This window comes from Benincasa hispida, chromosome 1 (genome assembly GCF_027475165.1).
Source record: "Benincasa hispida cultivar pf3 chromosome 1, pf3_genome.v1.1, whole genome shotgun sequence".
NCBI classification, from domain to species: domain Eukaryota; kingdom Viridiplantae; phylum Streptophyta; class Magnoliopsida; order Cucurbitales; family Cucurbitaceae; genus Benincasa; species Benincasa hispida.
In genome coordinates this window covers 17004259-17016764 of record NC_143478.1, presented here as the reverse complement: position 1 = coordinate 17016764, position 12506 = coordinate 17004259, and the positions used below count along the sequence as shown (strand labels likewise).

At 32.5% G+C, this 12506-nt stretch overlaps 1 protein-coding gene across 2 annotated transcripts; it reads left to right on the top strand.

Moving 5' to 3' along the window:
- The first annotated feature begins 2059 nt into the window (after positions 1-2059).
- On the top strand, positions 2060-11766 carry LOC120069427 (ion channel POLLUX-like protein, putative (DUF1012)). Of its 2 annotated transcripts, none has more exons than XM_039021167.2 (24): positions 2060-2389; positions 2722-2795; positions 3157-3275; positions 4181-4467; positions 4716-4787; positions 5397-5472; positions 5608-5706; positions 5799-5953; positions 6046-6150; positions 6339-6425; positions 7353-7437; positions 7526-7673; positions 7929-8005; positions 8075-8155; positions 8844-9038; positions 9113-9226; positions 9685-9777; positions 9891-10017; positions 10120-10196; positions 10371-10418; positions 10501-10570; positions 10650-10723; positions 11025-11135; positions 11209-11766. In XM_039021167.2, the coding sequence occupies exons 1-24, from the start codon at positions 2286-2288 to the stop codon at positions 11287-11289; spliced, it is 2559 nt and encodes an 852-aa protein (XP_038877095.1). In that variant the 5' UTR covers positions 2060-2285; the 3' UTR covers positions 11290-11766. The 2 variants fall into 2 exon arrangements, with proteins under 2 accessions (XP_038877095.1, XP_038877096.1); XM_039021168.2 differs by having other exon boundaries at positions 2108-2389; positions 2725-2795.
- Positions 11767-12506: the final 740 nt, after the last annotated feature.

Below are 12506 nucleotides of genomic sequence, written 5' to 3'. Positions count from 1 at the left end.
GCATTACTTTCCAAAAATCCTATACATCACTCATTGGAACGTTTTTAATGGAACACATTAATGAAAATTGTTTTAAATGATAAAACTGTCGAAAATACTTTTTAATATAACAAAATATTATATTTTTAGACAACATTTTAGACCTATAAATGATATTTTACTATATTTTTAAATATTTTAATTCATTTTTTTATATTTAAAATGATGGAAAAATTAATATCACTTTTATGCACAACCCTTAACTTTATAGTACATTACAGCTATTTTAATTAATTATTTATTATTACTGTTCTTGTTATTATTATAAGTTATAAATTTTCTGGCAATTGCAACTTAAGACTAGAGTTCTCATTATTGCTTACAATGACAATGATCATGCCTCGTCTGAGAATCAAATAATGGAGCACGTTAATTATTTTTTAAAAAACCAACAGATAAAAAAATAATAATAACATGATTTGTTATGAATATTCAAATTAACTTATAATATTTTAATTGGAGGGCCAATAATTCTCTTAAGTTACCCATTATATTAATTCACCTCGACTAACTACTATAACTTAGTATCCCTTATTTATTCTTAAATCATCGATTAACTCCAAAATTTAATCTAATGGGTTAAAAAGGTAAATTTGATCATATATCATCTAAGATTTATATTGGTTACTATAATATTATTGTTGATAACTATATGTTCGAAGGTAATTTTAAAATTGTCGAAATTATTTTTATCATGTTTAAAAATACTTTAAAATATGTTTTTAATAGTTGAAAATTAATTTCATATCAAATTTTATGCTTTTGAGTGCAAGTTTTTTAGAAGACTCTCTTGTGTTCTTATTTAAGGGAAAAAACAAAAAAAAAAGGAAAAGAAAAAAACAAGTGGAAATTTTTAAATCCCAACCCCAGAAAAATATCCACCCACGCTGTTCTACCTACCGCGCGAACCATCGCCATCGCGCCTTTTCAATGGGCATGTCTATGGAATACAATTTACTACTTCAATCATCACTTTCCAACTTATTCTTCTGTTTTTTTTCTAATATATAAAAAAATCTAAATTTTAATGAATTTATCAACGTTCATTTTTCTTTTATCAAATCAGTAACCTATTTTCTATTTAATATCAAATACATCTTTTTCCATAAAATTCACTTTTGCAGGGAATAAATTAATATTTTCACTCGTAGGCCTTTTTTTTCCTTTAGATTTTTAATTTTTTTTTATAAATTTAGACTACATTGGATAACTATTTTTTTTTTAATACAAGTTTCTATATTTAGTCATTCATTTTTTAAAAAATATTTTTGAAGATTAATCCAAAATTTGAAAAGTAAAACAATTGCTTTTAAAAAGTACTTTTGGTTTTAGAATTTCACTAAAAGTTGGCGCATTTCTTCAAAAATGTAAAAATCATAGTTGAAAATTTTGGAAAAAACAAACATATAATATGTATTTAAAAAACAAATTACTTTCAAACAAAAAAAATTAAATTTGAATTTACAATTTTGAGAGTTGTTGAACCAAATGGGTAGATGCTATTTAATATTTGCCGTCCCAATTTGCGTTAAATGGAGATTTATTATAACCCACTCAGGAGACATTTGGGGCAAAAAATGAGTTATTATATTTCTAGAGTATTATGTTGGGTTATCATAATTTTTGTTTGGGGTACTTTATTTTAGCTTGAATTATAATAGTATGTGTTTGAGGTGTAAATTATTTTAGTTTGAGAAGAAAATAATAAATATTGCAGCAAAGAATAAAAAAAAATGATGAATGTAAAATAGTAAAAACAGTAACAAACAATAAATATTATAGCAAATGAAAGTCTTAAAAATAATTTTGATGCAATGTTCCAATTTATGATTACTTTTTTTTTATGTAAATAGTTTAATCCAATAAAAATATAGCTGAGATTTGATTTTCCCACTCCATACTTTAATTACAATACCTAAAAAAAATTAATGATAATTAATAGAAAATTTTAAAATAGTATTTACTATAATAAACGAGTGTTTTTATACTATTTACCCCAATCATCCATTAAATTTTTCTCACGGTTAAACAATCCAAAAGAAAAAAAGAAAAGGAAAAAGAAAAACGCACGGTAAAGCAGCGATGAGATTCTCTAAATTTAATATGGGAATCCACCGGGCATTTTCTATTGCTCAGTCGTCTTCCTCCAATTCCACCGTTCTCCAACATCCACCTCCTCCTCCTCCTCCCTCCACCACCATCTCTGCTATTCCAAAGCATCGCGCAACAGCCAGAACCAGAGCCAGATGCAGAGCCACATGTTTCTGAGTCAACATCAATGCTCGCTCTTACGCCTTTCCCCGCTGCCACTTCCTCGATTCCATCGGAACATTCCGTTTTCGGCTTCCAGGTACTTCATATCCGATCTTTGCTTCCTTCTTTCTCTCCATTATTCCAACTTCCTTTACCACCTCCTATCTCCGACTTCAACAAATGTCATTCACACTTAATCCTTTGATTTTCGCGCGTAATTTCTCTACCGCTTGAACTACTACCATTTCATTAGATTGAATTTTTTTGTATATTGGAAACTCTGCCATTTCTAGTACAATCTTAATCAGATGTTTTTGACTGAAGTGTTCGTCAAACTTTTCTAACGGAGACTTTTTTTTTTCCCTTCCCTTTGGTCTAATTAATTTCATGATTAGACGTATGTTTAACTGTTTCACATCATTTTTCCAGCAGAACCTTGCCATGTCACTTTTCATGGACCGACCACTCGGATTTTAATGCTTATCCTCTCATGTTTAGTGGAGGTGAGTCTGTTGTAGATGTATATTATGAAATGCATATCAATGAACAGTGGAGTTGCCTTTACGAGTACATTATTATCTATTGGAACCTTGAATGCTTCGAGTTTTCAAGACAGTCTGGTTTATTTCCGGGTCCCAGGTTAATCAAAATGGTTATGGTTTTGGCTTTTCATCGTTTCTTTCCATGTACTACATGGATGCCTTTGAATTAATTTGTCGAGCTACTATACAACAACCACTTTAATGTATGTTGTGTAGATTTGTGTACAGACCAGCATTGATCTCTTGTATTGCTTCTTCGGCATTCAATCCATCATGTAGATCTGTTGCTTTTATTCTACCGATGATGGTGATTCTATGGCAGGGATATGGGAGGGCAGTTCTCAAAGGAAACATGACGGGGTACAGACTTCAATCTGTACAAGCAGCTCAAATGATCATAATGCCAGTGTATATAGAGTTAACCCAAATATTCTGTCTCAGGTGAGTGTTGAATGTAGGTTGAAAAGCTGTTTTATTTTTTGGTTCGTGCATTAAGTGTACTATTGCCAACTTGCTTGGTCTTATAAAATAACTGAGATGCAACAATTTATTGTAATATTCCCCTATACATCTGTACTCTGCTGTTTTGTAACTCGATGAATTAACTTTGGGAAATAATAGCCAGTATTTGCGTGATCTACAGTTAGATCTTCCCTTTCAACCATACATTACTGTTCATTATATACAAGCATCTGTATGTCTGGAACTATTGAGTTGAAACATTGCTGGAAGAGCAGTTCATGAGTTCTGATACATTAGGAGCTTTGATATTTGAATGGTAAGCAATGGATACTATATATGGCAAAAAGGGCCAAAAACGATGATAAATTCCTAAAAATTTTAATAATTAGGGATGATGGGCCTCTGTGGAATGACTTTCTAAATGCTTTAAAAGGTGCTTGTGCAAGAGGTGTTTTTAAGTAGTTGGAAAGTCATTCCAAAGAGGCCTGACATTATTAGACAACAAAGCTATTTTAATCTTTTACCATCATGCTGTAAGGCGAGTAGGGTATTCCCGTTGAAGTTCTTTGAGGTAAACAGAGAAAACACACATTGCCTATTTACAACCGTCTGTCTGTTTCTAATATTAATTGTCTTTTCTGTGCAGATTTGCTTTTTAATTTTGTTCTTGGGGTCATGTTTAAATGCTTAATTTATTTTCTTGTAAGTTTTGAATGTGTTTTTCCTTTGGGTTGTTATTGCCTTCCAAAAGGGTAAACTAAAAAACATTATTTTTTGCCCTTTTGATCTCTTTCCATATAGAGAACTTGCTTATTGTATAACTATGCTTTTAGTTCACTAAAAAATTGCTGATCTCTGATCATGATGCACTGGAATTGTATCAGGCTGTCCAAGCTAAAGTTGCGGTCAAAATTGTATTTGCATGTTGCCTTTTCAGCTTGACACAAGTTACCTCTGTTAAATCTATAGCCAAAACTGTCGTAGAGATATTCCCCTTTATCGTTCAAAATTTTGGAGCATTTAGCTTGCCATTTGCATGTGTATCTAATACCTTGAATAAACCAACACCCCTTCAATTAGATGTGTACATGCCTGCTTTTCAAGATATCAGATGGAGTTTCGCACGACTGATATACCTATTCAACATTCAACTTGAGAGAAATGTTGGCACGTAAGTGAGGTGCATATTTGTTACCCTTGTTCATATTTTGGGGAATAATTGTCACTCATCTGAACTGATGATGTAATAGACTTCAAATGTAATGGAAGAAATAGATAAACTGCTAGAACGCTGTATTACATGAATGTATTGCATTACTCTCCTTCTTTATTTTTCCAGTAGAAATTCCCGTTATAAGTTTGAGAAATCATTTGGGTTTCCTTTTCTTTTTTTGTCTTTTTTCCCCTCCGAATTTTAAGGTTCTTAGTGGTGCTCCTTGTGGCATGCATCTCATTTATTTTGATCGGTGGTTTCCTGTTCTTCAAGCTCAGGTACTCTACTTTTTTTCCTTTCTGCTAAGTATTAAACTGCAGCTTCAAATAGACTTCATGGTGTAGATGGTAAGATCTGATCGATAGCATATTTAACCCTTCCCATTGCAAGCCTTGAAAAAGTGAAATATTCTGTTTTGTTAAATGTTACCTATGTTCAAAAGTGGAGAGTTCAAGTGGGAGGATTTTGGATTTTCTGGGGTATAACTATCTCCTCCTGTCCCCTTCATTCACTTTCACTTGACAATTTTTGGAGAAAAAAGAACTGCATTGATTTATGCAACAGTTATACTAAGATATGGTGGGATTAGCAAAGGCCTGTTTTGTTATGATTTTGTCTTTAGTTTTCTATTTTAAAATAATAAATACGTTTTTCTAACAATTTATTTGTGTTTATTTTTTTAAAAAAATTCTTAATAATAAGATAATTGACAATCTAGTTTTATGTTATAATTTTTGTCAGTTGATTTGCATTGCTTAAACTTCTAATATGTCACACGTTAAAATTTTTGCAATCAATTGTTAGTTTGATTCTCATCTGTTAGTTCATCGATCCTTTCTTCATGCAATGCACATTCTTATTTGCCAATCTGGGAGCGTTTTGTACAGAGGTAGCACTCAGTCTCTGGAGGACTGCTTATGGGAAGCATGGGCATGTCTATGTTCATCATCCACTCACTTGAAAGTATGCTACATTTGCATTTTAAAATCCTTTAGATCTATGTTATTAATGATGGACGTCAAATATTTTCTTAAAATCATTTAAGTATCTAAAAACTATTAATCTGACTTAGAAACATTTATATTTTTGAACCAACAGCAAACAACACGAGTTGAACGTGTTATAGGCTTCATTCTTGCCATATGGGGCATATTATTTTACTCTCGTCTACTCAGCACAATGACAGAACAGTTTAGGGTAAGCTTAATGACAAAAAAACAGAAGAAAAAGTAGGTGTTTACTGAAGCTAATTTCCATACACTTAGTACTTATGCTTGTTTTTTGGGTAGCATAACATGCAAAGGCTGAGGGAAGGTGCACAAGTTCAAGTTCTGGAATCCGATCACATCATCATTTGTGGTGTCAATAGTCATTTGACTTTTATACTGAAGCAGCTAAACAAATACCATGAATTTGCTGTTCGCTTAGGCACTGCAACTGCTAGGTAACTGTTGCTCCTCCTTTCATTGATGAGTCTGTCAACATCATGTGTTATAAGGATTGGCAAGCACATTTTCTTTATGGTCTGTATTTCAGGAGACAGAGAATTCTTCTCATGTCTGATCTTCCAAGGAAACAAATGGACAAGTTAGCTGATAATATCGCGAAAGATCTTTACCACATTGATGTTCTTACGAAGAGGTAACTATGATGAAGCTATTTTCTTTTTTAATGTTAATAGGAGACAGGAAATCTTTGCTGTCTTTTAGATCTGCATTTGGAGTTACCTTATTTGATTTTCCCAAAAGAAGCGAAGTTACTAGATTATTCTCTATTGGTATGATTTAATTTTGGTCTCATCTAACACCGTCGAGTCTTTGGTTTCACAGTTGTAGTCTTAGCTTAACAAAATCATTTGAAAGAGCTGCTGCCAGTATGGCACGAGCGGTAATTATACTGCCAACAAAAGGAGACCGGTAAGAAATCGTCAGTTATAAGTATATTTTTTTTATTTTCACGTCCTGTTGTTTCATTGAATGGTTTTCGTGCCTCTCATTATCCCTTTTTTCTCTGGCCGTTTTGAACCTGTCTTTGTTTCTTAAAATTAACGATTCTGTCCAAATGCTACTGAAATTTAGTTGTTGGCTGGCTCCTTAGTCGATCCAATCTGTATGAAATGTTGATCTAGATTAATAATATTATGGAGTGGGGATGACTATTCTGTTTTTCATAAATTGTAATCAAATGTAGGTAATTGGTTATGAACTTTATATAATAGTTTCATCAAATTTCAAGAATGTCACTCCTTTTAGAAGTTTAAGTTTGTACAACGGTTATTATTATTAATTTTTGAAAGTGATAAAAGATTCATATCTTAGCATTTCCAAAGCTGAGTTAACTTGTCCTTTCAAAAAGATAGGTGGCTTATTTTCATAGTGCTTTTAATATTTTAATTCCTTCCAGTATTTCATGGTTCCTTTATTCTATTTATGTTAATAGACAAATATGATTACTTCTCTTTGTTCCTTCCACTGTTCTCCATTGGATATCGAGATGAATTTTCCCCTTGTGTATGTTTCTCAGCCATCCTTAAATTTTCCGTACATTTGTGGTGATAAAGGAAGTAATCATTGTTATAAGAAACCTTTATTGAGTAGTTATCCTGGAGACTTCTAAAAAGAAAGTTATTTTATGACCAATTGAAGATAAAGGAGTCTTGGATATGTAGTGACAGTGATTCCTGCTAACTAGTGCTTTTGATACTCATTCAGTTAACTAAAATGCAGTTGAAATTGAGATATTGTCCAGTATAGGATGTAGGATTACTTATTTTAATTTGGAATAGGAGACATCAATCTTGGAATTATTGATTAACTAAAGCGTATTGCACACAAGTTTATTAGGTATGAGGTTGATACGGATGCATTTCTCTCTGTTCTTGCTCTTCAACCCATTGCAAATATGGACTCCATCCCAACTATTGTTGAGGTATGCCACCAATAAATAACAAGTTGATCAGTTTGTCAAATTCAACTATGAATAGCTGAATTTGTTGAACCTTTTCTTTATGAATCAGGTTTCTAGTTCCAATACATGTGAGCTCTTGAAGTCAGTCACAGGACTGAAAGTAGAGCCAGTGGAGAATGTTGCCTCTAAATTATTTGTCCAATGTTCTCGGCAAAAGGGGCTCATAAAAATTTACAGACATTTGTTGAACTATCGGAGTACGTACAAAATTTATAGTTATCCTAATTGCATAGGAAAGTACAGGGAGAAACTTATTTCCTTGAACAACTGAAAGAAATATTGAAAAAAGAAACTTTTGTCTTCTCATTCGAGTGTTGTCACGAAGGATGACTAAATGAATCACGATGAAGGGAGTAAAAGACTAGATGCTCATAATATTTAAAAACTTATTCTTTAATTTCTTGCCCTTTCAGTTTCCAGTTTCTCAAATTTGTAATGTTGTGCAATTGCAGAAAATGTATTTAATCTATTCAGTTCCCCCAATTTTGTTGGTCTAAATTATAAAGAATTACGCCAAGGATTTCATGAGGTACTTATTCATCAGCTAAGATTTTTCTCCCCATTCCCTTTCCTTTTTGCTGAATGGGTATTTCTACAGGCAGTTGTGTGTGGTATCTATAGAAATGGGAAGATACACTTCCATCCAAATGATGATGAGATTCTGCAGCAAAATGACAAGGTATGAATAATAATCTCCAATCGCGGATTCATCTCTCTCTCTCTCTCACCCTCACCCTCACTCTTTCCTTTTTCTCTTTCGTTTTTTAAAGGAAAAAAAAAAGCAGCAGAGAATTTTGATGGTCCTAATCTAATTTGTCATATTACTGTGTTGAACTTTCAGGCATAGTAACTCTAGCACGAACTTTTTTTATTCACGTTTCAGTGCTGCGATAAGATTTTGATTTTAATTTGTTATAAATAAATCAGTATCTGCGCAAAATTGCTTTAAAAAGTATATTATGTTAGACTTCTCACTCTGATCTTTTTGTTTTGCTGAAGTTTTTGCATTGAGTTCTTTTAGACTCATGCCAGCCATCCGAAGAACAAAAACTAATGGTTTCAAATGCTTGTATATTTTTCAAGAAATGATAGGCTTCATTTTCTCTGATAGATAGATAGGGACAGGGTGGGTGGCCCTGAAGGCAAAAATCTTGATACACGCCCTTCTTTAGACTCACAACATTGATTATATGTTAACTGTTCAACGTGGACAAAAAAACAAAAATGTAATGCTATGGACTAATGGCGTTATATATGGTGATCTGATAAGTTCTCAAGTAGTTTGCTTTGAAGGAAACAGCTTTGCTCAATTCCTTTTCTCAGTTGAATTTGTGCATCTCTCGTTACTTTATCATTTTCTGATGTAGATTCTGCTCATTGCACCTCTCCTTGGAGGACATAAGGGAACGGGTGGTCATGCAAATGTGACCAAAGAAGGAAGTAATACCATTAAAAAGCTGGAAAGTATTAAAAACAACAATGTAGATTTACATGAATCTCTGGAAACAGATAGAAAGGGATTTGAGAATATCATCAAACATCCAACAAAACCTTCTTTCAAGGTAATATTTAAGTGTTCTGTTTGTATTTTCAACCAGTCACTAAGCATGGTAGCTAACTTTTACATTGCTTGCAGGCCTCGCAGTGGACTCTGGGACCGAAAGAATGCATACTTTTGCTTGGTTGGCGCCCAGATGTTGTAGATATGATAGAAGAATATGATAATTATCTTGGACCTGGTAGTGTATTGGTAAACCTCTTCTCTGTATGAATATTTTTCATGTTTGCTAGACTACAATTTTTGTACTTGATCTGACTCTGCTGACATCACTTTTGGATGAGAATCTGATGTGCTCTGCATTACAACACTGCCTGCATTATAAACAATTGTCTTAATCTTATGAAATAAAGATGCATGGTCATATGGTTGATTAAAACTTGATTAGAGTGTAGATTCATTAAACTATCTCCCCATTTAGCTTCTCATCTCCCTTAAATGGAGGTCACTTAATGAAAGTCAGATCTCTATTGAAAGTGGCAACGCCTGGGTTCTTTTGAATGTGAAGTTTTTCCGTCGTGATGTGATTCATTCAACTTTTGATTACCGTCTTTGGGCTCGAAAAACTAGTTTTATACATCTATAATTCGGTTATATGTCACATGAATGTGGTTGTTGGACCATAATTGTTAGCTCTCGTGTATATGCAGGAAATTTTATCAGATGCATCATTTGAAGAAAGAAAGAGGGCTAATAAAGCTGCAGACCACAAGAAGTTAAAAAATGTTAGAGTTTCTCACAGGGTATTGACTATTGTCTTAATTGAATGAAGATAAGAGTGTGGCCTTATTAAGCATTTTAATTCGTTCTTTAAGCCACTTAACATAATTTTGTACCTCTGTTTTGTATGATGTAGATAGGAAATCCCATGGATTATGATACCTTAGAGGAAACTTTAATAAATATTAAGAGTTCTTTCAATAAAAATGAAGACGTTCCATTATCCATTGCGGTGATATCCGACAGAGAATGGCTTCTTGGGGGTATGAATATTAAAACTATCTTATGTCTTTTTATGCTTGTATTATAATGTTTCTATGTGTAAATTACCTGAAGATGGATTGCATTAACTTGCAACTTTTCAGATCCATCTAGGGCGGACAAACATTCAGTTTATACTCTTCTCCTTGCTGAAAGTATCTGTAAAAAGCATGGAGTTAAGGTATTTGTTGTATATAACAAAGCAATATCATCAATAACACAACCTTCTTATAAATACTATACATCAATCCTTTGACATGTATGCATTTATGAAAAGTTCGATCATATTATATCATAGCTGCCTGTGTGTATTTTCTGGAGAAAGTAGGGCGTATAATATGATAATTTATCTCAGGTACAAAATCTTGTTGCGGAGATTGTTGACTCCAAATTGGGAAAACAAGTAAGTGGTTCGTTTTGCAATTTTCATGTGCAGCTTTTTGAGTATATTTAAAATATTGATGTAGATTTTACAATGTATGCAGATAACCCGAATAAAACCTTCCCTGACATACATTGCAGCAGAGGAAATAATGAGTCTTGTCACAGCTCAAGGTCTGAAAATGCATCTAACCTCTTTAATATTTTCTATGCAAGTGACGTCATGATTCAAATATATATTTTTATGACACAGTGGCAGAGGATAGTGAATTGAATGAAGTATGGAAAGATATTTTAAATGCTGAGGGCGATGAAATTTATGTGAAGGTACATATCTATTTCTTCATCCACATTACCTTTCGATAGCTGTGAACATTGAAGTTAAACGATCTGATTGAAAGTACAGCTTTTGTGCTTGCCCTAATTGAACTTTTTTGGTCATGTGATTACATGACTAATTATAAGTAAATGCAAATAGTTTTTTAGAAAGTGTCCATTTTTCAAAAATAAAGTGGGAGGGGTCATTTTTGTCAAGTACCCAAATTATGGTAACGGAGTTTTAGGCGCTATATCTGTATAACCTTGTGTGACATAATTGCATCATGATTTCCATATCTGCTTGACACAGGATATCAGTGGCTACATGAAACAAGGGGAGGATCTCTCATTTTCAGAACTTTCTGAAAGAGCACATCTGAAGCAAGAAGTTGCCATTGGCTATATTAAAAACAATAGAAAGGTAATAATGCTAGTGGAATCTTCGGGAGAGAAATGTGGGATATAAATCTGATGCATTCTTGTGGTTAATGCAGGTAATCAATCCCATCCCCAAGTCTGAACTGCTTTCTCTTGAACTGACAGATTCGTTAATCGTTATATCAGAGCGTGAATGATGGGGGGAAAAAAGGTTCTCTTCCATCTCAATTTGTGGTGTTATGTTCATATATACAATAAACATATCTTTTTTTTCTCCCTCTAAAGGTATAGAACAAAAAGTACCACACAAATTTGTCAAAATATTGTAAATAGTCTCTTTACAGACGAATCATAATGCTTCAAAGATAAAATCATAGCGTAGAATTCCTTTTGAAGAACATATATTCCTTTTTGGATGAGGAAATCGGCTCCTAATGCTCAGAAAGGTTGAATCATAGATACTAGATAGCATAGATTAGACTTTAGAGTTCTGGTTTGTATGTGTCCCAATTTTTTATCTGTGTTATTGTTACTATCAAAATCAGACACAACTAGAGTTGGTGGCGTGTTGTATTGATATTTAATGATACTGAATCTCTCTTGCTTAGCAAAGGTTAAAATATTGATGCCAATATTTATATTGAGGTTTTAATTTTACAGATATATCGATAAAATATCGATGTTTCTGTAAGTCCCAAAATTTATTAAATTTATTTATATTAATGATTATGTTGTTTTACTCCCAAACTAAATTATAATATTCATTTTCATATTGGACTAAATAGATGACATTTTTTTTAATGTTTTACTAGCATTTATAAAAGATATTGGAGATATCTATATATATTTAATATTGATGTCAAATTCTTTGATTTATGGATATATTGATATGTCAATGGATATTTTTATTCCTATAAAATCTACCTTATTGAACTTGAACCCCCAATTAATTTTCTATAAAATGTGCTTACCAAATGTGATATCAATTGTATTGTTGTAAAAGAAAATGTATCTGTTTCTTATTGAAAAAAAAAAAAAGAAAAGAAAAGAAAAAAGAGGAGTTATTATTTCTCTTGTTGATCGCTTCTCTCTTACTCCTACGAAACTCCCTTTTCATTTTACAAATATGCTTACAATCTGCTTGTCCTTGTCTTTTATAATCTTACGACCTCTGTCTCCACCTCTTAAAGCTTTTATTCTTATGATTTATGTAATAATCATAAAAGGTATCAGATAATATCAAATAATTCAAATACTTTAGTATTACTCATATTCTTGTTTTCTTACATCCATGTATGTGTTCTTTTAAATGTTGTTCTATATGGATATGTGCATAGTGATTTGAGCATTGAGAGAGGGGGGGATGGACAAATTATAGCCTACTTAAGTGAATATTTGACTTGATTCGTTGATT